The 24,982-nt window shown below is 42.5% G+C and overlaps 4 protein-coding genes across 8 annotated transcripts in view; 3 read left to right on the forward strand and 1 right to left on the reverse strand.

Moving 5' to 3' along the window:
• Positions 1–135, reverse strand: part of taf2 (TAF2 RNA polymerase II, TATA box binding protein (TBP)-associated factor) — a 36,893-nt gene extending 36,758 nt beyond the window's left edge. The window contains exon 1 of the mRNA XM_069702066.1: positions 104–135. Within this exon, the coding sequence (XP_069558167.1) occupies positions 104–135 (32 nt within the window). The remainder of the gene's footprint in view (positions 1–103) is intronic.
• The window catches only part of sqlea (squalene epoxidase a), an 87,953-nt gene that overhangs the window by 57,345 nt on the left and 5,626 nt on the right, over positions 1–24,982 (forward strand). Inside the window, exons 2-5 of one of the 2 annotated variants that reach the window (XM_069702138.1) lie at positions 22,453–22,789; positions 23,113–23,371; positions 24,312–24,489; positions 24,803–24,899. In XM_069702138.1, the coding sequence (XP_069558239.1) occupies positions 22,511–22,789; positions 23,113–23,371; positions 24,312–24,489; positions 24,803–24,899 (813 nt within the window). In that variant the 5' untranslated portion in view covers positions 22,453–22,510. Of the gene's footprint in view, positions 1–20,507; positions 22,790–23,112; positions 23,372–24,311; positions 24,490–24,802; positions 24,900–24,982 lie in introns of those variants that run through there. The other variant, XM_069702137.1, reaches the window with a different exon arrangement.
• LOC138622956 (syntaxin-12-like) lies at positions 17–12,348 on the forward strand. 3 transcript variants are annotated; one of them, XM_069702152.1, is made up of 10 exons: positions 17–35; positions 6,304–6,451; positions 6,594–6,663; positions 6,751–6,850; positions 7,002–7,139; positions 7,230–7,273; positions 9,333–9,441; positions 9,526–9,598; positions 9,699–9,781; positions 11,944–12,348. In XM_069702152.1, the coding sequence occupies exons 2-10, from the start codon at positions 6,352–6,354 to the stop codon at positions 12,034–12,036; spliced, it is 810 nt and encodes a 269-aa protein (XP_069558253.1). In that variant the 5' UTR covers positions 17–35; positions 6,304–6,351; the 3' UTR covers positions 12,037–12,348. The 3 variants fall into 3 exon arrangements, with proteins under 3 accessions (XP_069558253.1, XP_069558252.1, XP_069558251.1); XM_069702151.1 differs by lacking the exon at positions 17–35 and adding an exon at positions 2,976–3,130; XM_069702150.1 differs by lacking the exon at positions 17–35 and adding an exon at positions 2,976–3,101.
• Positions 13,681–18,383, forward strand: LOC138622955 (dynein regulatory complex protein 9-like). Of its 2 annotated transcripts, XM_069702148.1 has the most exons (11): positions 13,681–14,964; positions 15,038–15,085; positions 15,816–15,945; positions 16,246–16,280; positions 16,357–16,455; positions 16,624–16,744; positions 16,904–17,065; positions 17,169–17,243; positions 17,678–17,809; positions 17,884–17,952; positions 18,067–18,383. In XM_069702148.1, the coding sequence occupies exons 3-11, from the start codon at positions 15,817–15,819 to the stop codon at positions 18,178–18,180; spliced, it is 936 nt and encodes a 311-aa protein (XP_069558249.1). In that variant the 5' UTR covers positions 13,681–14,964; positions 15,038–15,085; position 15,816; the 3' UTR covers positions 18,181–18,383. The 2 variants fall into 2 exon arrangements, with proteins under 2 accessions (XP_069558249.1, XP_069558250.1); XM_069702149.1 differs by having other exon boundaries at positions 13,681–15,085.

Consider the following 24,982-nt stretch of genomic DNA (forward strand, 5'->3'; position numbering starts at 1 on the left):
ATTCGCCGGTCATGAGTTGCAGTGGTAGATATCAGGTGCGTGTGATGTTTGCTCCACCCGCTGTGCATCGAAACGTCCAAATATATCCCCTCTGTTCGGTTACATTGCGGCGGTGGCTGCACTGTGTTCGGCCATTTTGTTAGCAACCTTTGACCTCCCGCGTAAAAATAATAACAAAAACGACTTTTTATATCGGAGGGACAGTCGCCAGAATTTACAACCTCAAGTATCGCATGGTATATGTCACGGTAGATCAAATAAATACGAAGGAATTTAATTTAGTTCATTCTAAGAAAGAGTCAACTTTCCGCTGCGTCAGAGAGAGGCGGGGCTTGCCAAGAAGAACATCCGGTCCTTTTTCGCCACAGACATGTGACACATACACAGACGCCGCATTGGTTACTGCCACACGTTGCCTGCGATACGTCAACGCGTCCGCCATTTTGGTCCGGGCAAGACCGGGCTGACATCACATACAAGTAAACGGGGGAGCTGGAGTTTTCCGGATTAAAAAAAAAAAAAAAAAAAATCATTATAAATTTCCAATTCCCGACCGCTTTCAATTAGTTATATTTATAACGTTTCTCATCAACGTGGAGTTCAAAATAAAGATTTCTCTCCAGTTGCTTAGAATCTTGAGTTCTGCTATAATCTCAAGACACTCAAGAGATGAGTGTGCATTAACATCAAGCTCACATGAAGTGATTTATTTGTATGGTGAAGACTAGTTGTCATTGCAAAAACTCAGATTTTCAGAGCTTCGATAAATCGGTCTGACGTCACTTAACTCAACGCAAAAATAAGTCACGTTATGGTTAATTTAGGTCATAATATTCAGTTGTTGTGCCGGTAAACAATACTAATCACTACATTGACGGACAACGTAAAGTGTTCACAGCTCGTTATTTAGTTGTCGTTACTTTGCTGGCTGTTTTAAACGTTATCTGCTAAAAACAACAGAACAACAATAGAAATGTCGTGTACAAACAATATTGACTCTGTTTTGTCCCTGTAATGGTCTAAATGGGTGATGACGAGGTTGTCTGCCCTCTTCTGTATTCAGAAAGCAAATAAAGCAGATTTTCTAATGTTAGGTATTTACATCTGACTACAAGTCCTGTATCAAAACCTGACTTAAGTAAGTTCAGTAGCCTATTATAAGCAAAATGTTCTCAAAGTATCAGAAGTTAACACAAAACGCTCCCTGTCAGTGTTTTACTGTGATATTTTAGGATTAAAATGTCTTTCACTACAGAGCAGTTAAGGTTGTGCTTATTTTATGGACGTTGGTTAGTTTAATCAGCAGTAATACTCTGCTCTGTATGAACCAATATCTTATAATACCAACAAGCTCAGAAAAACCAAATAGGCTATATTTTTTTCCAGCCAATCCAAGTGGGTCTTAAAATAGTTCAGAGTACTTGTACTTATAAGTAGGATCATTTTCTCAACGCATTAAGGAACATCTAATTCTTTAATTTATCAGGAATTACAACGAATTTCATACATGTCTATGATTTACGACGAAGGGGAGGCCCTTAAGCAATGGGGGGGGAGGGGGGGGTCACAGACCCCCGTGGACCAAAAAGAAACTGTAGAACAATAACAGCTGATGAATATTGTGCACCAAATTATTTTTTTTAAAGTGTCCAGAATGATAGAAATATTTGTATTATATGTAGTTTAGATTTACAATTAATACATTTTCTTTATTACCCCCCCCACCCAAAAAAAAAACAGTATAGTTTTGCTCAGAAGTGTTAATAAATATGTTGACATGAGAATAAGCAAAACAAAAACACGCTTACAGTCAGTCACAGGTTTCTCCACCAGGTGGTGCTATTAGCAGAGCAAGTTGCTTTCGTGCGCATCATGTAGAGAGAAGAACACACATGATGAACTTCCCAGTAAAAACCCATCAACTGATGTGTTTGCGGTCACCATGTTCAAATGGAGAAGTGAAATAGTTGCTGATTTACCTTCATCATTAATATGTGATTTCATTTATCTGATGTTTGACCTACTTATTTAATACCTTCTAGGCTGAAAGCAACACCTAAAAAAAAAAAAAAAAAAAAAAAAGCTGTGAATGTGTGTTAATTAAAATGATCTGGTTGTTTGTTTAAAAGTTGTGGGGGTTTTTTTTTGTTTTTTTTTAAACAACACACAAATATGACCAGGAGGCCTTTTAGCAGCCGAAATTAAATGTAACCAAAAGGACACTGAGCTGTAAGTGTTGACTGTGGTTAACAATAGGCTACTACTGGGGTAAAGTACACAAATATACACGGCAGAAACAGTTTTTATAATTATTAAAACGTTTATTTGTGAACCTTTTTGCCAACCATGCCGTTTAAATTTTGTAAAAATTACTAATTTGATGATAAATTTGCAACGGCCACACTCAAAGGGCCCCCAACACCACATTAAACCTGGTTCTCGGTAACACTGGAATGGGATCTATTTACACGTAGTGGCTGTCTTTCTGAGAATTTATGTGAAATAAGTGATCAAACAACCTTTTTTCTGTCAGCAAAAAGACAACTACAGGCTAAGACCTTCCACCGAGAGAAGCGACCATCTCTAGTTGTTGTGTGTCGTTTTTGTTTGTTTGTTTGTTTGTTTGTTTGTAGTGTTTTTCTCTCGGTACATGGGCCTTTATAATGATTTTTTTTTGTCTGCTGTCACGTGTAGGCCGGCACAGTGCTGCATTTATTACAGAGAAAGTCATGGGACAGGCACGGGATAATCCCAGCATTAAAAAAGGCTTCACGGACTCAAATAATGAATCAGACATTAGACTTCTGCCTCCGGGACCACGTATGATGTCACCACATGAATAGGTCACGATTTTAGATGTTTTATAGCGCCACAGGACCGTGTTCACATGTTGCATTAGTCTAAAAGAAATATATTTGCTGCGGTGGCACGACTATTTCCCAAATTTCGAACTGACAGTGAACGCAACATCAAACTCTCGTCGGATTAACCGCTAGAAGCGCGTGACGTCGCAGACGGGCTGGGATTGTTATTTATGATGGGAAATATATTTCTGTGATTCATTTGGAGCTACAAACAGTCGACGGCAGCTTCTGTGCAGAGTAAGAGCTTTATAGCGATGATATCGGAGGTGTGTTTAATCTGCGGTAGAAAATACCAGAATTGATGTCTGGATAGATGCGCGAGACGCGTTGACTGACTCGTTATTAACGTTGAATAATGACTGTAGTAGACGTGAGCCTGGTCTGATGTCACTTTTATAAAATAATCTATGTTACAGAGGTTTTCTGTGATATTAAATATTCAATTAAAGACGGCTTTAATCTCGCGCTTGTTGTCTATCGGCCTTATAGACTGCTTTATTTTCATCCCTGAATTGTCTGTGAGTAGATTTGATCCACGTGATGACCTGGGCTTGGCTCTGGCTGCCATCTACTGCTCTGTGTCTCCTGTTCACGTAAAAGATGAGAGGATTCACACATTGGCGTCTCTATGTAGCCTGCTGTGTGTTGGACATTGTGTGTTGGTGCAGACAAAGCATGAAGAAGGGCAGTGAGTGGCAGTCGTTTTGTTGTTAAAAGGCCTACGTACCATGGAAAGGCTGTATTATCTCTAGAAATCATGTATATCAAACCAAAATAATGTTTTGTGGATGTAATGTTCTCACCAGATTCTGTAAAATGAAAAGGAACAGCGTGATAGAGTATAGGGAGAGCAGGGACACTTTTTTTTTTTTTTTTTTTTTTAGTATTTTACCAATAAATCATAAACCATTTACACTGGAACAGCCAATTTGCTATGTTACAAACTTTAATTTGTCAGTTACTTAAATAACGAATTTTAGTGGTTTTATGAAATATGTACAGGTTGCAAAATCGATTTAGGTACTGACCAGGTGGTGACCGTTTGACAGAATCAAACATCACTAGGCCTACAGCATATTTTTGACCAAATACCTTGATTTCGATATTGCAACAATATCGTAGGGATGAAAAACATGTGTTTCTACTCACTGTTATTATGCAACTGATTATTGTTCATTTACAATGTAATTCAGTGTATGTAGGCTTTCAGGTTTGTAATATTTAATTGAAACTAAAGTGTCCCTGTATCACCGGCCATGTTTTCACCTCCTGTGAGTGAGCTTGACTGCTAGATTGACACGTTAGATATTTCTATATTTAGCTCAGAAAATAGGGATTTCAATAATGTTTGTTTGGATTTCTACACATTTGATCTCAGGACTGCATCCAAAAAATATATCTGATAAAAAAAAAAGTAGAATTTTTACCTCAAAAAATGACTTTTGCTTGTAATTTTCACTGAGAGTTTGACATGTGGTTAATTTTTTGTAAGGAAAAAAACAACCTATTTGAGCATCTGTAAACTCAGTGTAATCACTTAAACCTAATTTCAGACCTAAATATGGAGCTTTGCACACACTGTTTGTAATTAAAAGCTGCAGTTAATCTTTCAATCTCTAAAGAGCTTTTTTTTGACCAACAGTCCTGAAGATATTTTACTTTCACATACGAAAGCAGAACATCTCCAGCAGGAAGCAATACACATTAGGTATGTGTGACTAAAGAATTACTGCAAACATTAATGGACAATTTAAATAGTGGCTGAATAATTTTCTACCCTCTGAATAATGAAATAATCACTGGATATAAATATAATGTACTGGTCACATGACACGGTTCTCCTCAAATGCTTGGACACACTGTTCCGTTCGTCCGTCCATCCCATATGTGTGACGGTTATGTATAAGGAACGTCTTGAGGGGATTTCTTCAACTGCAGCACTGATAAGTGAACTAATAAAAAAAAAGGTGGTGGTCAAAGGTCACCGTAACTAAATAAAATATGTTTGTGGCTTGAACTCAATAATTCTGCAAAAACATGTTTCTGTCCATCATTCAGCTCCATAACCGAGCAGACGGGGACACTGTGATGTTCCACATGTGGTCAGATACTGAATCAGTGAATGGTGGCGTCCACCTCGACACTGTGCTGCACTAAAGGTGTTGTGTGCTGTCGGGTTGAAGAAGCTTTCGATGTGAGGAAACTGTAGCTTCTTTGCAGCAACCTCCATATTGGGAGTATCATGTGCTGTCATGTCAACACGTGCAAGTAAAATCTTCACTGCATATACGATATGAGTCTGGACCAAGCAGCAGCCATCATGACGTCACCCGTTAGTCTGTTAACGGCCGTTATGAAGCCTCCAGTTCAGATTCTGTCCGTCACCATCTTGCTAGTTCGGAGCGGTTTGGAGCAGGAAGTGACCATATTTGGACGAGCTGGGGGAGGAGCCAGCGGTGGATCTTACTGATCTGATTGGAGACTTGACGATACTACGTCCCGCCCACCGATAGCTGTAACCTGACTGCATCACAGGCCTGTCAATCAAACAGACATGCCCCCAAAAACACATATTTTGAAGTTTATTTTCTCATTAATGAGGGATTATTTTCAGATGGACCTCCAGAAAACTGCAGCAGTTCCACCCTGAAGGCCTGAGTCACACAGTCTCCTCCAACAGCTGATGTTGAGATGTGTCTGCTACATGGAGACGCTCTGATGTTGAGTTGTGAGGCTGGTGATGAACTCCTCTTCAGTACAGGGAACTCTTGGTCCTCTTTTCTGAGGCGGTCCTCGTGAGTTTGATGGTTTTTGCGACTGAACTGGAATTAACGTTAAAAGTATCTGAAATTTTCTGGACTCACTGAACATTGTGTCTAAAAGTAAAGATGGGCTGGTGTTTGTTTTTGGTTGGTTGAGAGGTTCTTGCCATGATATGGATGACCGTAGTAGTTGAAAACTATACCAAGTGATGGCCTTATTAAGATGTTTAAGATATTACCAGTGCAAAGTTGTCATCACATCTGAAGGTGGCTACTTTGGACAAACTTATATTTTCACTGTATACCTTTTTTTTTTTTTTTTTTTTTTTAAATGTACTAAATATTCCATTTGTTATTTCTAATATTGATGTCTTCAGTTCAACACCTCATCCAAACAGATCAGACTGATTCAACCTCGACAAGCTACAACATCAGAATATCGTTTACCTATATAATTAGTAATAGTGACCTAGTAATACCACATTTGTTCTAATAATATTGAATGCAGGAGTTTAATTTGTTGTTCGGTATGATCACATTGAAGTATTTCTAGTTTTCCGAAGGCACAGGATCCGTTTAACCTCAAAAACATCTTTTTTCATTTCAAGTAACTTTCTTAAATTTCCTTTCAATATAAAAATTGGATTGTGTGTTGTCTTCACTGTACTTGTGTTCAGTTCAGAGTGTGTTCATCAGTGTGACGGGCTGCGTGGACAACAGACAGGATGTCCTACATGAGAGCCGACAGCAGCTGGTCCCAACCGCGGGACTTCAACATCGTGGTCCAGACATGCAGCTCCAACATCCAGAAGATCAGCCAGAACTGTGAGAGCACACACACACACACACACACACACACACACACACACACACACACACACACACACACACACACACACACACACACACACACACACACACACACACACACATTCATGTTTCTTGTGTGGTTTCCTTTTCGTTGCAGCTGGTCAGATCAAAAACCTCCTCTCCCAGACGGGGATGAGACAGGACGCCTCAGAGCTGCAGGAGAAGCTGTGAGTATCGACCCTCATCAGCGTCCCATCGAGTCTCACGTGTTATTAACCCTTTAAAGTCTCATCCGTCTCCGTGTCCCCTTTCAGCCAACAGCTGCAGCACTACACCAACCAGCTGGCTAAAGAAACCAACAGACACCTGAAGGAGCTGAGCTCTCTGCCTCCGCCTCTGTCTCCATCAGAGCTGGTCTGTGTGTCTATAAATCCAACTTTATATTCCGATATATTCTTATTAATAGTAATGTATTCCTTCTGCTCAGGAAACTAGAAGTTTAAAATATCCTGACAACATTTAAAACCACTGAAATGATCTTTGTTCTTTCCTTTTTCCCCTCCAGAGGCAGCAGAAGCTGCAGAAGGAGCGTTTGATGAACGACTTCTCTGCAGCTCTCAACAACTTCCAGGTGGTGCAGCGGAGGGCTGCGGAGAAGGAGAAGGAGTCGGTGGCCCGAGCTCGAGCTGGATCCAGAGTCATGGTGAGGACCACAGAGCCTTTACAACCAATATCATCACTTTATTTGGTATTACTTGATGTTGATCTAACTTTGTTTTGTTCCTATCTACAGGGAGACGGAGGCAATATGAGCGAACAGCTGGTCACATTTGAAAAGTGAGTTTTTCCCTTTGTGTTTTGAAATCGTTTCACGTGTGTCCCGTTCTCGTGAACGCGATATCTCAAGAACCTCCAGAGGGAATTTCTTCTAGATTGGCAGAAGCATTCACCCGATACCAAGGATGAACTGATTAGAGTTTGGTGGTCAAAGGTCAAAGTTTAAAGTCACTGTGACCTCATATTCCCCTCACCTGTCCGACCCATTCTTGTGAACGCAATATATCAAGAACTCCAAAAACACCCAGAGGTCAAAGGTCAAGGTAATTTTCACCTCACATCACCCATGCTTATAAACGTGATATCTTAGGAACGCCTGAAGTAAATCTCTTCCAACGTGGCAACTGTACTAAGCATTCACTTGGACTCGAGGATAAATTGATCCGAATTTGGGGTCGAAGGTCAAGGTCACTGTTAGTTATATGCCCATATTGGTCTGGACAGTCATGCATGTCAACTACTGTACAATTTGAGTTGTTAGAGGAGGTATACAACTGCTAATTCAAGTTTGCAGCTGTAGATACAGTAAACAGGCTTTATGTCTTCTGATTAAAATAATAAAATAAGTCAGTCAAGAAATGTCACAGATTCTGTATTGTAACGGAAACACTGTATCTACGTGTGTCCCTATATAAACCTAACCATGCTATATCTACAGTAACTGTGTTCTCGTATAAGCCTAACTATATCTAACAGGCACTTCTTTGTCTCTCTTGAATGTGGGGGAGCTGACAGTACCCTCCTGAGTCTGTTATCACTCAAAGCTGCTTTGAGCAAGCTGCTGTCTCCTCCCCAACTCCATAAATTACAAGACACACTCTGCACTCTGGGTCAGACTCTCACAGACTCTCCGTACTCTGTATTGTCTGAACTGAGCTTTGACCAAAGGACCTTAACGACAAATCTTGGCGCAGACTCATCATTTCCAGATTCCCACCACAGTATGTTGGTGGTTATTTAGAAAGAGTGTCTCCATTACGTCGTGTCCATCAACTTTGACAGTTTTTACAACCACAAAACATCAATATCACACTTTACTTTAGGTCTTCATCACAACAAAAGCAAACTAAAAATATCTTTATGAAAAGTGCTTTATGTAGCAATTAATATTGGTCAGTAAATTGATGATTTGAATTCGTACATATTGATCATCTGCAGAAATCTAATATTGGTCAGGTTTTATTCTCTGGAAGCTGCCATAGCTGGATTAAACTGTAAATGGGTCTAAAGATTTACTGTTGATCCTACACTTAATTAAAATACATGCAAACACCCATTAAGCCCTCTAATGTGAGACCTAGAAACTAAACTGTACTAATTGTAAACTGAAGAAATCCGACCTGGCTTCCGGTTTTCTATGTTAGTTTGTGCTCTTTGGATTGAATTCAAGGTTTAGAGGAGAAGGACCAATGTGGACGCTTTATAAACTAAAGAAACACACATCTGGAAATCTAATTTGACAGTATAATAATAAATGTCAGTCAGAAGGCAAGTTCTTCTTTGAGAACCTGATGGTCTCAATAAAGTCACAGTCATTTACTTAAGACTGGTGGAAAGTCTTTAATAAGAAATACTAAGTTCTGCATGTTAAAGTTAAATTAAGCTGTATGATTGTGCATGATTTTGTCATGTCAAAATAACAACCTTCAGTTGGGCCTTTAATCTTCAGATTCTCCAAAAATATCTCTTCTTTCGTAATTGGTCAATATTATTAATAAATTCCAACAAAATGAGACAAAATGCAGTCAGGCTGGCAGAGTTTACTGCAATGTAAGATTTACAGCAACTCTGAGGGTTGGTTTCCATGGAAAGATCCCCGAAGACGCTCTGTTTTATATCTAAGACAAGCTGTGGATAAAAATCCTCTTTTAATACTCGAAAAGATTCAGGACTCAGAGACATAAAATGAAAGAATAATTTACCATTTTTTCTGGTATTTAGAGGCCTCAGATGAAAGAACAAGTGGTTTATGCCCTCCTTATAAGTGTATGTCTTTGAATGTTTTAAGTCTGATCCCACCTTTAAACTGTCCTCTAATAGAGAGTGATATATTCCACAGGGAGGATGAGTGGGGTCAGAGCCAGACTCAGGCTGAAGAGCCTGCCACCATCACAGAGGAGGACCTGGAGGTCATCAGAGAGAGAGAGACCAACATCAAACAGCTGGAGGTATTTACTCCGACTACAGCAGCAGTGGAACACCTTCATTTATAGTCGCGCTCACCACCTCACTCCTGCCTCTGTCCTCTGCAGGCCAACATCATGGATGTGAACCAGATCTTCAAGGACCTGGCTGTGATGATCCACGACCAGGGAGAGATGATCGGTAAAGAAGATGCTCCAGTTAGCACAGAGTTGATCCTTTATCAATGCTATTTAGGTGCGAGAGTAAATGTGTGTTGACCTTTCTGTGCTTTGATTAACAGACAGCATTGAGGCCAACGTGGAGAGTGCTGAGGTTCATGTTGACAGAGGGGCGGTCCAGCTGCAGAAGGCATCTTATTACCAGGTGAGACAGAATAAAACGTGAGACTTCCATGGAGGGCTGAAATGATGCTTGAGAAGGCAGCTAAAGATGAAAGTTTGATTTTTATACAATAAGTCTTGGTGATATTCTGCATTATCGTGGTGTTGCTGCGTCTTCAGTCATCGACCCACCTGGCTGTCATGTGACGCGGACCGCCATCACCTGAACAACAGCAGACAGTCTTTTGAGGACAGTGATGTGCACATTATGGCCAGAGATCTGGGCGTTCGTGGTTCAGATGGTAGAGCGGGTCCCCCACGACGGTTTGATCCTCCTGTCCACAAGTGTCTTTGGGCAAGACACTGAACCCCAAGTTGCTCCTGACGGCGTACCGTTGGTGTGTGAGGGTGTTCCTGATGGGAAGCACCTTGCATGACAGCTCAGCTCCAGGAGCATCTGCAGTGGCTCCGCCAGGATTATACTCTAAAGTACGCAACAGGAAGCGTCCGCTCGTAGGCTTCCTGTAACGTCTGCAGGTTCCCACACACGCACACAGCCAGCAGGAGAGATATTGATTCAAACTTTTTAGCTCAAAAGTTACTGACACAACATAACCATGAAACCCGGAGTAGTCCACCACATGTTTTAAAAGGCTGCAGCCAACAGGCCTGAAAGGCAACAACAAACACGTTTAACAATAAGCTACAATAAACTAGATAATTGGCTTCATCCCAGAGAAACCTGCAGTAACAGTCGGCATTAGAAGCAGGAAAGCTCTTCTCCAAACATTCCTCTGGGATTTAGCCTCGCTTCCCACAGATGTTCATAAACGGGGCGATCCATCCTCTTGGAGGCTTGAATCCAGACCATAATGACTTTAGTTTGAATCAGATGCTCTTCTGAGTTCATCAACCAACACTGATGACATCATGTTGAGAGGCTAGGGGACGGCATACCGTGGATAAAGGCTGCTTTGTCCTCTGGACCTGAACAACAGTCACTGATGGTGGTAGCTGCAGCGGCCGAGTCCTCCCAAGTCTCCTCTCTCTAAATAGTAAAAAAAAACACAGACATGTCTCTGATTTCTTTAGTGATGCGTTTCCTTCTTGAGATTAATTGTAACATTTAAAGAATCACACTATAAAAGTTTGATTAATTTTGATTTAGAAACAAGCAATTGATTGCTGTCAAACTTGGAAGGCAAAGCTGTTGTCCAGTCGTTGCAGTGTTATTGTCGTGATTATTGAAAACCATGATGCTTTGTAAAGGAAGAAGACATTTCTTCTTACGAACGGTTGGTGAATGAAGCCCGATGAGTCCTGAGGACACATTTGAAGACGGGCTACTCAGTTTAAGGAATACAAGTAAATGCAGCTCGTGTTCGCTCCGACGTCTTTCCATCACGTTACAGCTGGTTCGTTAGTTTGGGATTTTTTTTTCCTCCGGTCGATCTCTGACTGCTGTTATTATTAAAAAGTCCTGTGTGATTGTGCTGAGTGCAGCTGAACTGGACAGAAAGCAGGAGAGTTTTACTGCAAACTCACAGCAATAAAGCAGCTTTTTAGTGATTTAAAACAAGCTGCTACATGAGGCTTGTTACACCAAAGCCTCCTCTGGGTTTTAGGTTTTGTTGTTTTACTTTATCTTGTGTAATTTCCGACACACATCAGAACCACAGCTGTGAGAAGCCCCGCCCCTTCCATTGGTCCACAGCAGCACAATTAATCAATCTGAGCGGGATCATTGGTGTTCTGACGTTCAGATTCCCGTTCTTGTGCTTGTTTACTTATATAAACTACTTACTTACTTATATTTTCGTGACGTAGCCTACGTGTTGGTTTGCAGCAGCCATCCACGTCAAGCTGTAGCAACCATCACTAAGCAGAGGAGGTCTCCGTCACCACCTGCCAGCTACTTACAGTGCTGTCCTGAGATCACTGGCCAGGAAGATTAACATCCGTTTACACCATGAAACATGACCGCAGATACTCACATGACGGCCAGGTGGTCACATCCTCTCACACCACCACAACGGTGACGTAACGATTCACACGATGGCTGCAACGGTGGGATCATTCAAATCCACCTGGGTTATTAAACCGTAAGGTGGGAGCCTGAGAGTCAGTCACAAGAGACAGTCGATGGATTACTGAACAATGAAAAGGTTCCTTTGTAGTTCTGACATGTTATTTTGTTGTTTGCAGAGGAAGTCCCGTAAGAGGATGTGCATGCTGGGCATGGTGGGGTCGCTGGTCCTCATCATCCTCATCATCATCATCTGGCAGGCCATCAAATGAGACAAGAAGCACGCCACGCTGATACCTTCAAATGACTTCCAATGTGTGTGTGTGTGTGTGTGTGTGTGTGTGTGTGTGTGTGTGTGTGTGTGTGTGTGTGTGTGTGTGTGTGTGTGTGTGTGTGTGTGTGTGTGAGTGTATGTGAGGGTGTGTGTGTGTGTGTGTGTGTGTGTGAGGGAGAGTTATACACTGATCAGACACAATATTGAAACCACCTGACTAATATTGTGTATTGCTGCATTCAAATGGACCTCGTGATCTCGTGGTTATGGTATGGAAAGTATAAAAACACTGTTGCTAGGCAACGACAACAGAGGCTAACAATTTAGCAAGCTAGCGGGGATAAAGATGAGGCCGTTGGGAAGAGGAACATTTTCCCTCAGACGTTGACTATTATCTAAGTTATGAACAAACTCTACATGACTAAAATCACAATATATTAGCTTAACATCCAACCAAACATGAACCTCCATGACCTCTGACCTTTCTGTAAACGTCAACAAACACGTCACAACTCCTGAACTGGAGGCTTACAGAAAGTTCTGACGCCGTGAACACCACAAGAGGGCGCCGTTCACGTGGACTCTTCTCCCGTGCGCCGTAAATACGAACACATTTGAACGCAGCAAAAGTCACTCAAATCCTCACGCTTGTACATTTTTCCCGCTTCAAACACATAAACGTCCGCTGACTGTCCCCCTACTGCTTATATGCCTTAGTAACGATCTAATCAGTGTTATTCACGTCACCATGTCGGTGGTTCTCGTGCTGTGGTTGATCGGTTTATGACTAAATAAACCCTGAAACAGAACAGAAAGTACAATGTTCCTCAGTGAAACCTCCGTAGGACTCGTATTAAATGCAGCGTTGCACAGTTTTGCACTCCGTCGGCCCTTATGAACCTTGTCTTGTTTGAATGTGAACTGTATTACACTCACTGGATGTCTCCCCCTAAATATTATTTAATACAGTTCCACTTGATGAGGTACTGCCTTGCGTTGTGTCTCATTTTGTCCAGCAGAGAGCGCTGCTAACCGAGACGAGTGTCACCGGTATGTGCAGCAGAGACACCTGCTGCACATACCGGTGTTTCAATGACCCACCTTCATTCACCTGAGCGCATTGAGTATATCGCCATGGAAACGCACAATTATCAGCAGGAAAACATCAAGAATGTCAACGTGTCATAAGTTAAGGTCCCTCGGTGACGTGCAGCCCTGTAGGAAGGGTTGACCGCCACACGCTGCTGGTAACAGAACAACACAACACGTTACAACAACACAACACGTTACAACAACACAACACGTTACAACAACACAACACGTTACAACAACACAACACGTTACAACAACACAACACGTTACAACAACACAACACGTTACAACAACACAACACGTTACAACAACACAACACGTTACAACACAACACGTTGCAACACAACACGTTACAACAACACAACACGTTACAACACAACACGTTACAACAACACAACACGTTACAACACAACACGTTACAACAACACAACACGTTACAACACAACACGTTACAACAACACAACACAACACAACACGTTACAACAACACAACAACAACACAACACGTTACAACACAACACGTTACAACAACACAACACGTTACAACACAACACGTTACAACAACACAACACGTTACAACAACACAACACGTTACAACAACACAACACGTTACAACTCCCTGTTGGATTTGAAGCCATCGATATGAACAGTAAACGTGGCCTCAACACAGACGAGTGAAAGAAATACAAAAATGACCGTCTCAACTCCACGTGAGTGTAATTGTCTCCCAGACTATGTGGATTTGAGAAATAAGAGCAAACGTTACTGAATATAAATACCACATTAAATGTGTTTTTAGAAGCGGTGAAATGTTCTTGTTAAAAAAAAGATCAAATGACTGATTCATTTTGGTGTGTAGTTGTTGATGCTTCTGTCCTGGACACCGATGGAGGAAGAACACCGTTTTTATAAAATGGATGAACTGAATCCTGTAAAACAAAAGACGGTTCTTTGATTGTGTCACACAAAGTGTGAATGAACTGAGCAGGAAAGTGAGAACGTGGATGAGTAGAAGCAGCTTGAAAGGGTTTACCTTGGTTTAACCTTGTATGTGGTGATTGTGATGGGCTACATGCTGTTTCTTCATTTTGCTGTCACTTTAATATATTATATGTAATCAGTGGAGGAGGACTTTGGGAGTTTGGGTTTTTGGGGAAATGGTGTAATCATTTGTTAATTGCCGTCCAGGTGGGACGTGACCTAATTTGATTTTTTTTCTTTAATATATGGCGCATTGACAACCTACTTGTGTCACTTTTGTTAATATATAATGTGTGTTGATATGATGGTGAGCTGAATGGTAGGCTATTTTGTTTATTTCTTGACTTCTCAGTTGTTTGGGAGGTCAGCCCGGGTATCAGGCCTGTTTCTTCGAATATTTGCGTTTTATTCCCCCTTAAACGTTTTTAAATGAGTTATTTGTCACTGCTAAAAGTACAGAACACACGGAGAACAGCTGACGTGTTGAATCTGAAGAGGAGAGGAAATATATTGCCTTAATTGAGTTTTTGAAAAAAAATCCGGGGAGCGGCCATGTTGCCTCTTTGTTGTTGTCGTGAACGCAATTAACTGGGAAGTCGGAAGTTACCAGTTAGTCACCGTGACAACAAATGAAATGGTTAAAAATCAACAAAGACAAAGAAACCAGTTCCGTTTCGCTTTTTCAATAAATTTGCGAGCAATAACAAAACATCGTCCTGTTACCATGGTGACATGAAGAACTGCCAGTTGAACGTTTGCTTTGTTTTTCATGAGGATTTTCTTCGAAGAATAAGATTTTTTTTTTTTTTTTTTTTTTACCAAGATTGAGAAGTAAAGTTACGCAGTGAACTAAAGTAAGTAACTGTTTTTAATCAGATGTTTTTTTTTTCCATGACAAGTGTTAATGAAATGTCTCTTACTTTGAAGGTTCACGTCCGGTGAACAACGGCCTCTGATCAGCATCGCTTGGTGAACGTGAGTATCCCACCTTAACAAGTCAACTCTGACTGTTGTGGTGGATTTTAAGTGCGAGTCAATCCGTAAGAGAGATCCGATTTCGCGTAATGGATCACATTCAGGGCCGGACTGGCCATCCATCGCGTGGACCGGGCATTTTCCCGGTGGGTTGACGCACTTTTGGGCCGATACAATTTAATCTATAGGCTAATTGATATATGGAAGAACAAAATGGGGCCAACGGCCGACCCATAAAGTATCGGCAGCAGCCCATTGGTTTATTTTCTTTACTGACAGCGGGCTGGCCCAATCACATCTCTGAATCGATCATTTTTCGTGGCCCTTCAAATGTAGAAAAACCTTCTTTTTTTTTCATCTTTTTTTTATCCTCCTGTGATCACCAGTCAGGAAAGAGTGACTGATGCATTTATTACTCAGCCTTGCAGTAGGTTTGGGGTATAGTACAGTTGGTACACATATTTAAGTGGACTGTGATTGTGGTGGGCCGCCCGTTTAAAAATGCCATTTTTTGTCCTAGTCCAGCCCTGGTCACATTTAATAGACCTACAACAAGTAAAAACATCAATTATACTACATAATATATAACATTCAATTCCAGTTATATATTGGCCATTAAGGTGGCACAGTGTGTGGCTTCATGTTGATTTGAGCACGTTGCAAATGTACAATTGATTTGATTTTTTGTTGTTGGTGTTGTTGCTTGTTGTGTAACCTTTATTTTCATCAGGATGTCTAAGTCGAGGAGTCCGAGTCTCAGGATGGCAGCTGCAGTGGAGGACTGCTCACTGCAGCTGGACATACTGGGGCATAGCATGTACGTGAAGGCCAGAAGGCAGCAAGGAGATGCTGCTGAAAAGGTGACTCCACTGTGTTTACCATCAGTTCATGTTCAGAGCCCAGAGGAGCATGTGTGGGATGTGATGTTTTTATTATGTCTTAGTTTATTCTCCCTTTCTAGAGCAAGACAAACGTATTGACTACAATGATGTGTGTGTGTGTGTGTGTGTGTGTGTGTGTGTGTGTGTGTGTGTGTGTGTGTGTGTGTGTGTGTGTGTGCGTGTGTGTGTGCGTGTGTGTGTGTGTGTGTGTGTGTGCGTGTGTGTGTCCGTGTGTGTGTGTGTGTGTGTGTGTGTGTGTGTGTGTGTGTGTGTGTGCAGGAGAAACTCCGGCTGACCCTGCTGAGAGGCGAGTGGTGAGTAGCATCAGAACCGACAGAAAAGAAACGTGTGTCCCAGGAGCTTTCTCTCTGACTGCGTGTCTGTCTGCAGCCAACGTCTGTCCCAGCTGATGTCCGCGCTGGATTTGGAGCTGGAGGAGAAGCAGACTTTCACCTGCCTGCAGCTTTTCATGGAGGAAGAAATGAAAAGGTTCGTCACCGAGTTGTTTGCAAAATGCTGTCCGAAGCCCGGTCATAACACCGGATAACGCCTGGATTAGACATCACGCGGTGTGATTTCTGAGCAGAGGAGAGCGGGAGAAGAAAATAAGGAGGGATGGAGAAAGGGAGATAATCGAAGAAGTTTGTCTCCACCCAGAGAGCGGGAGCGGGAGCAGCAGCAGGAGGTGGAGCAGGAGGTGGAGCGAGAGGTGGAGCGGAGAGGAGTGGCTTTGAAGCTACACGAAGCGGAGCTCGAATGCAGGCGTGAGGAACTGAAGGTGAGAAACAAGGTAGATCCGGTAGGAACCAGAGACGTCTTCACCAACGGCTGTGAGGGATGAGCGAGAATTTGCTAATTTGGGTGAACTGACCTTTTCTTTGAGAACAAAATCAAACGTTACGGGGGTCCGGTGGCCCTCATACTCTCTCCCCCTCAGGAAAAGGACCATCTCTGCATTACGCTCCAGGCACAGCTGCATTGTATGAGAGAGAAGCTGGAAAAGAAGAAGGAGGCTGAAAAGACGGAGGCCGAGTGGAAACTCCAGGCGACGGAGGCGATGAACCGCCGGGCCGAGGCTCAGCTGAAGGACGAGCTGCAGGTGGGTCCAACAGTCCATTTAGTCCTCTCCTGTCTGGGTTGGTCCTCCCTACATCTACACTTTAGACTCCACCGTTGAATGTCTAAATCTCCTTCTCCCTCAGCGGCTGGAGACGCGGGTGAAGGACGAGAAGAGATCTCACGAGTTTGTCATGAAATTCCATCTGGACGAGCACAAGGTTGGTGCTGCAACATTACTACCAACATCAGATGCTGTTGTGTCACTGCCATTAGCACAACAAAACCCTAACCCTACCAAAACACCAGTGATCAGCCAATAAATCTGGTCAATCAAAAATCAGTTAGGCTCTAATTAAAAGAATAGACTGATATTTGTGTTTTTGTATTCATCTTAAATGTAACTAGAACATCAGAACACATTTATTCAACTAGTGACCATTTCAAATAATTCAAATGTGCTGTTATCTGAGAATACTGACTGTAATTGTAAGTGACATAGAAACACAGAACCCGTTTGGGTTTCCTCGATTATATTGATTATTGTGGTGGTCTAACATCCAGGGTATGTTTTGGAGTAGGTGGTCTTATTAATTCTACCATTAATATTTGTCACGTGGACTACTGCAGCTGATCTCGTATTGTTGCTCATCAGGAGCTGCAGCAGAATAAGGAGGAGTGTCAGCAGAAGAAGCAGAAGATGCTGCAGGAGAAGAAGCAGCAGCTGAGCGACATCTGCCACAAGAGAAAGCTCAACATCGACAGGCTGACGATGATGAGCAGGAAGGTGAGCTGCTCCCAGTGCTGAACAGCTGACGATGCTGGACGACCAGACGGATGTTAATTAGTTGTTGATTTCAGTATAAGGAGATGGTGCAGGTGATGCTGGAGGACAGGGAGGAGCAGATACAGGCCAGAGCTGCGACCAAGGTACCAACATCCAATCAGAGCACAGATCCACGAGCCTTTCATGCTCTTTTAGTCCTTACGTGTTGTTGGGTTATTCGGGGTACTGATCCCAACTTGTGACCCCCGTGTGTGCAGGTGCAGGCCTGGTGGAGAGGCTGCATGGTCCGCCGAGGCCTCGGCCCATTCAAAAAAGAACGGGGAGACAAGAAAGGCAAGAAGAAGGCAGCAAAGAAAAAGAAGAAGAAATGACTCTGACGTAATGTTTATTTTTCTATTTAACAGAGCAAAAACCAAGAGATGTGAGTCAGGATTTCAAAATAAGAGAAATGAATAGTCAGCGGGAATTAATTTATTTAATTCTCTTGGTCCTTCTTATGTATTGTGTTTATTTGTTGTATTTTTGCGATATCCAACTGAATAACTTGCACATAAACATGATAAATTGGCTCATATTTTACTGTTCTTTGACGTTTATATAGCAATTCATATATCAGCGAGGTCTGTGCTGCCCCCTGCTGTCCAAAGCTGCAGCCACACCTCACCTGATCTGTAACATGAGAGCAAGTTCGACTAATTTTTGTTCCAGAGTGATGTCATAGCAGAAATGCATCACTGTCTCTGTCAAAGCTCCTGAAGATACAGAAAATATATGAAAGACACTGTCTGGTGTTATTTTCTCCCAAATGTGACACCCGACTATATAATAGTTTTCTCGCAAATTATTCTTATTTATGTAAAACTAGTTGGTCCCAAACTGCAGCACTCACTGATGGAAAAGGCCCCAAGAATCTGTGGGTCCAAAGCCAAGGAAAGGGGAGCTTATTTCTAGAGCACATTTCAACTATCAATTCAAAGTGCTTCACCTAAAAAGATTAAAAGCATCAAAACATCAGGCAAAAGAAAGACATTTAAAAACAGGGATTAAAACGTTAAAATAAAGCAAGCTAAAAATAGGATAAAAGTTACAGTGCAGCGTAACACATAAAACACAGAAATAAGTTGCAGTGTAAAGTGCAAGAAGTTAATCAACATCCTCAAATCTGGTTCAGTGAAAGGCAGCAAACAGAAAAATCTTCAATCATGATTTAAAGCAGCTTAAGGTCTCAGCAGACCTGCAGCTTTCTGGGACTTTGTTCCAGATATGTGGAGCAGAAAAAAAAAAAGGACTCTTTTACATGGTACAATTTTTCTTTTGATCAGTTTATGAAAAGGTTCAAACTGCTCCTTCGCAACCACTTGCAACTGGTTTGGTTTCGTCCTGTTTATTATGACTGAAGGGTTTTTATGGAGCATTTTTATTCTTTTTAAACTGTTTGTAATCAGAATATTAGCCTCCATTATAGCCGGTGGCTGTAGAGCTGTTTCAGGGATGACTGATACAAATGTTTGTGTAATGAGAGACAGTGTGTTGTGGTTACAGAAGGATAACTGTCTACTATAAAGCCTGAGGACAGATTTATGTAGTTACGCTACAATATGGGACCTGAAGAACGGTCTTGTGCAAGAATTACTTGTACAATGTTCATCAGTTGGAATTACTTCAGCTAATTAAACTAACGAATTAAAGTCTAACAAATTGCTCTCGTAAAAAAAAAAAATCCCCCATAAGTTACTTTTTGCAAGCAGTTTATTCAGCCCATCGTCACTGCTGCTGTTCTGTCAAAGCAGTAGAGGAGTAAGCTGTCATCTGCACTGTGACCCCCCCAGAGAAGAGGGAGTAACAGTCTGCAGGGAGGCGGGTTGGGGATGAATTCATGGCACAAACACAAACAGTTGTCTTAAGAGTGAATACCGAGTTCAAGAAAAGCAAAAGTTAATGCAGGTTTCTTTTTAAGTAACATACAGTTACTTCCTTAACATATTTAACTTACTTGACATCGGTAACATTACTTTAGTAAAATTACTTATTTTAATCCAAACCGTGATCTTTTCCGAAACCTAACCTTTTGGTTTGTGGTGCCGAAGCCCAGACAAACGCATTGTGTGTGTGAGGAGCCAAAGGACTCATTGTGCATGTCTGCCAGACACCAGGACGATAACACACTTCACGCTCATTTGAGATGAGCTCGGTCTCACCTGCAGACTGGGTGAGAACAGGCGGTAGCAGCAGGGGGCGGAGTCTAGTTCCAGCACCCTTCAGTTTCAGGAGGTCATAGAAACAATCACATCAAGATCTGACCCCATTTTTATCAAATGTTATCAGTTTGTGCAGTCTGCTTTTTATTTTAGTTATGATAGGGCCGGCAAAATTATCGTGTTGTTCATGGGAAGGCTGTGGCTCAGTCGGTAGAGTGGGTTGAACACTAATCAGAAGGTTGGTGGTTCCATCCCCAGCTCCTCCTGTCCACATGCCTAAGTGTCCTTGAGCAAGACACTGAACCCTTAGTTGCTCCCGATGGTGTACCATCGGTGTGTGAATGTGCTCCTTGAGCACCCTGCATGGTGATCTGTCTCATTAGTGTGTGAATGGGAAAACCATGTTAAAGTGCTTTGAGACCAAAAGGTGATAAAGCACTACCATTTCATTTAAAATGATCGTGTTGTTCATGGTTGATCGTGTTGTTCATGGTTGATCGTGTTGTTCATGGTTGATCGTGTTGTTCATGGTTGGGTCCAGAGAGGGAGGAACAGAGGATTTTATTTGCTGCCTGATTAGTCTTTCAAAGCACTTCATGACGGTGGAGGTTAGTGCAACAGGGCGGTAGTCATTAAAGCAGGATGGGGGTGACTTCTTGAGCACAGATGGTGGCGGCTTTGAAGCCCGCGGGGACAACAGCCCGGCTCAGAGATGTTGAAGATGTCTGTCAGCACATCCTTGAGCTCCTCTGGTCTGTGCAGGAATGTTGTTTTGTGCATCAACACGTGTAAAGAAGTGGTCGAGTAGAGAGATGTCCCTGTCACAGGTCTGTGGTGAGGGTTTGTAGTCTGTGATGGTCTTCATGTCCTGCCATGTCCTGCTGTGTCTGAAATGGCAGCTCATCCGCTTTGTATGTTGATGTTGGGCTTTCCTGATTCCACGGGACGGGCTGCGTCCCGGACCCCCCAGCAGCCTGTGGACTTCCCCGTCAGCCTGGGTTCTGGTTAGCCCAGGTGGTGATGGTTTTCATGTGTCAGTGCATTAGGCGATGTAGGCAGTAACAGTCTCTGGGTATTCCTGCATGTTTGTGTGGTTGTTGTCGGTGGCCGCCTGGTTTAAAGAATGTCCCGGTACCATTTCCTGGCCACACCCCTACCTGTTTCTGAGCTGGTCTGGTGACTTCAACCCTCGGTCTGTATGCTGCTTTTTTTTTTTGGAGGGGGCTACAAACATGGCATATTTGATATTTCTGCATAAACAGTGACTTCAGCAATTACCCAAGCTTCAGCTGTACACACAGTTGTAGTCAGATGTTTACATTGACTGGTTGAAGTCCTTCAAACTTTTTTTTTTTTTTTAACCAATTGTAAGTTATGAAACTATAATTCTGCTAAGTTAGAACATTTACTGGACTATTTTGTAGTTTAATAAAAGCATCATATTACATAGACTCTTGTGGATCAGATTTGAAACCTTTTGTCTCCCTTGTTTTATCTTTCACAGCTGCTATTCTGAGGATCCTGTATTTATATTGTTCTCTGTTCAGTGTTGCAACTTTTGCAACTCAAGTTTTTTTTTTGTTTAGTTTTATGTATTTTATATTATATAAATACGTATTACCAGCATTTGAAGTGTGTATAAACACATATTTTGACAGAAGCGAGTGATTTATAGTTCACCAGTGGCTATTGGAAAGAGCTCTCACTCTGCACCTTTTTATGGGTCCCATAAATGTCGCCAGGTGTCATAGTCAGACTCTAAAGCTGGACCGATGTGACACTTTGGCCTCAAGACTTTGTAAAGTTAATTTGTTACTAGGGATACCGTTTTAATGACGTTTTACGTTTATATATTGACGCCTTTTTTCAGTAAGCGCAACTTTAGTTGCTATGGTAACAGCTTGGCTTCACTTCTCGAGCAGGAACAGCTGTAATAATCAACACACAGTCCAACGATGGTCCAGGATTACGCCGCAGAGTGATTTCTCCTGTTAAACGTGAACTATCTTTGCTCTCATTCAGCTTGGACTGTAAAAGAAATGAACACGCGCACCTTTTCCACTGACATCACATCATACTACTATCCTGCCAGACGACCGACCAATCAGCGGGCGTAAACGGGACCAGCGCCGGCGCGGCCGTCCAATCAGCGTATAGCATGAGCTCTGCTCACCGGCACGTCCCTCCTGATTGGAGGGTCGAGCTGTGGAGAAGGCGGGACCTGAAACCTGCGAATCCGAAGTCGTCCGTGTTTCTCATTATCATAAAATATTCAGCAGCATCCCTCCGACGGTCCGTGAACAAATGGACATGAGTTACAAAGATAACTGCACTTTTTAGGCTGACTTGACTTGTTTTCGGAGCACCTGAGAAACAATATCAAAAGAAGAGATATTATGAATTGCTCTTAATTGCTTTATGATTTTTTTTTTTTTTTTTTTTCAGCCAAAACAATAGTTTCTCACCGGTGTTCATTTTCGTTTTAATTTTTAATTTTGTAAAGATGTGGATTTTTCTAGGAATAGCAAGCTTCACATACCTTTACAAAAAGTCCAACACACTGTTGACTTTGGTTCACAAAGAGCTTGTCATGGCCGCAGCGCTATTTCTTACAGCCGGGCTGCTGTTCTCATATATCAAGTACTTTCACGGCCAGAAGCTCCAGATCTCTCGGGTACTTCATTTGCCTCTGAGCCTGGTGTCTTCTTTACCTGTTATCAACCACTTAATCCCTCAAACTGCAACACAGAGGAGCGAGAAATCAGACAGAAGCAGCAAGAAGGTAAGACACTGCGTGCGGACTCCTGCAAGCCTAATTATGTAAACAAAGGAAGGCACAGGCAGATTACAGGGCAACGAAAAGATGCTTAGTTGTCCATTCAGTTGAAGTCAATCATTAGATATATTCATTTGTGCTTCTTTTTTGTGTTCATTATTTCTGGGAAGTTTTAAATGTCAGAGCTAAAGACAAGTGCATTCAACTTTCAAGTTTATTTGTATATTCTAAGGACCGCAGCTAGAATCAGAGGGCCGCTTATTTGATTTAGAGAAAACAAATTCTAAAGATTTTCAGTGTGATGAGACTCTCCACTTTATTGTTTTCAGAGCCGGAGAAAAGGGACAAGAGCAGAGCCAGAGTCCTCTGCCTCACACGCCGCCTCAGCCTGCGGCTCCTCTGCGGTCCCGGAGCCAGATGTGGTGATAGTTGGGGCCGGGGTCCTGGGCTCAGCGATGGCAGCCGTCCTGGCCCGGGACGGGAGGAGGGTGACGGTTGTGGAGCGGGACCTGAAGGAGCCGGACAGGATCGTGGGGGAGCTGCTGCAGCCTGGAGGATACAGAGCTCTCACAGAGCTGGGGCTGGAAGGTCGGTACTGACTGTCCTGTTGTCGAGGTGTCTGTGTTGCAGGGCTCAGCTGGGCGAGGCCAGGACTTCACAGTCCTGATGAAGCAGATCAAACTCTTTAAAAACAAAAGCCTACCTGAGGATGTTTTCTTTTCTTTTTTTAAACTTGAACCTTGATTGCAGATAGTCACATATTACGTAATAGGGAGTTTGAAATGTATCCTGTAATAAGGTGTGTGTCACAGTGTCACTTCATGGTGTATAAATAACATTATTGCATTAACGGGGTTCCGCTACTAAATTTGGGCTTTTAGGCGCTTTGCTGCTGAAATGCCATCTCATACACACCTCACACTTTTTCAGATGGATGATCAGAAATAAAACATTTCATGGTGGATTTGCAGCGAATGCATTCTAGCTGTTCTCCTGAAACTTTGTGAAGTTCATGTGGTTCTTTGGGAGCATGTGACGACTTCTTTAATGGCATCAAAAACATCTTTCTAAAGAGCAGAAAATATGAGTCGGGTTGCCAGTTTGCGGTCCACGTTTATTCCAGGACTCGTCTGAGCTGATCGGACTCCAGTTTATTACTTATATTTCAAAAGAAATTTTTGATAAAATGATCCCAAAAAAATCGGACTATTGGAGGTGTAAAACTCATTTCTGATTAGTTTGAGTGATTTGAGCTTATCATTGTGAAAGACTTAACACATACTCATGAAAACAGTGGCTTTTATTCACCCTTAAGCTCACTAACCTGTTGGTGCGAGATGTTTCAAACTCCAAACATTGTTCAAACATTTTAAGTCCCTGTTGAGATCCTAAAATGTGCAAATATTCTGAATATGATTATATTATACCTCTCACCTTTTTTCCACGTCATCATCATCATCATCATCACTGGATGAAGAGTGGATGTGTGCTGTGTAACTTTACCCCGTCCCGTTATGTTTGGCCTCAGGTTCGGTGGAGGGTCTGGACGCCCATCTGGTGAACGGCTACGTGATCCACGACCGAGAGAGCGGCACCGAGGTGGAGGTCCCCTACCCTCAGGAGGAGCAGAGAATCTGCTGTGGACGTGCTTTCCACCACGGCCGATTCATCACGGGCCTGAGGAGAACCGCCCTGGCCGAGCCAAAGTGAGCAGAGTCGTTAAAAAGTCGACGCGGCTTGTTTTAGACATCACTGATTGTTTGGAGGAACACGAGGATCATTTACAATCTGTTCTGTCCTACAAAGCCAAGTTCCATGACTTTGACTCCGTACGTTCAAACAGGTTGCACTTTGTTCTTCATATTTATTTACATGTAGAGGCTTGTGTACACAACGATCAGCGGTCCGGTAAAGAGATGTAACCTACTGATAAAGCCACCGTGGGTCAAAGAGGCACAAGTTTCCCTTCACCTTTCCGGTGTTCCCTCCCTTTTCTAACTGTTTGATTGCGCCCCCCAGTGTCACATTCATAGAAGGCACCGTGAGCAGTTTGCTGGAAGAGCACGGCTGTGTAACCGGAGTCCAGTACAGGGAGAAAGAAACTGGAGACATCAAGGTGAGAGGAGGGAACTGTGCAGTACAGATGCAATTTTTACAAGCTCATGTCTGATCCCGTCTCACCTCTCGGAGAGAAATACA

This window comes from Brachyistius frenatus, unplaced genomic scaffold (genome assembly GCF_029030835.1).
Source record: "Brachyistius frenatus isolate BFR_SWC_R1_liver_20210118 unplaced genomic scaffold, ASM2903083v1 Contig_40, whole genome shotgun sequence".
NCBI classification, from domain to species: Eukaryota; Metazoa; Chordata; class Actinopteri; family Embiotocidae; genus Brachyistius; species Brachyistius frenatus.

Coding starts and splice junctions, on each gene's coding strand:
- LOC138622955 (XM_069702149.1), top strand. CDS start 15,817: ATGTCTAAGTCGAGGAGTCCGAGTCTCAGGATGGCAGCTGCAGTGGAG. Junction 16,745..16,903: donor GCAGGCGTGAGGAACTGAAG/GTGAGAAACAAG, acceptor TCTCCCCCTCAG/GAAAAGGACCATCTCTGCAT. Junction 17,953..18,066: donor AGGCCAGAGCTGCGACCAAG/GTACCAACATCC, acceptor CCGTGTGTGCAG/GTGCAGGCCTGGTGGAGAGG.
- LOC138622956 (XM_069702152.1), top strand. CDS start 6,352: ATGTCCTACATGAGAGCCGACAGCAGCTGGTCCCAACCGCGGGACTTC. Junction 6,452..6,593: donor CCAGAAGATCAGCCAGAACT/GTGAGAGCACAC, acceptor TTTTCGTTGCAG/CTGGTCAGATCAAAAACCTC. Junction 9,599..9,698: donor CGACCAGGGAGAGATGATCG/GTAAAGAAGATG, acceptor TTTGATTAACAG/ACAGCATTGAGGCCAACGTG.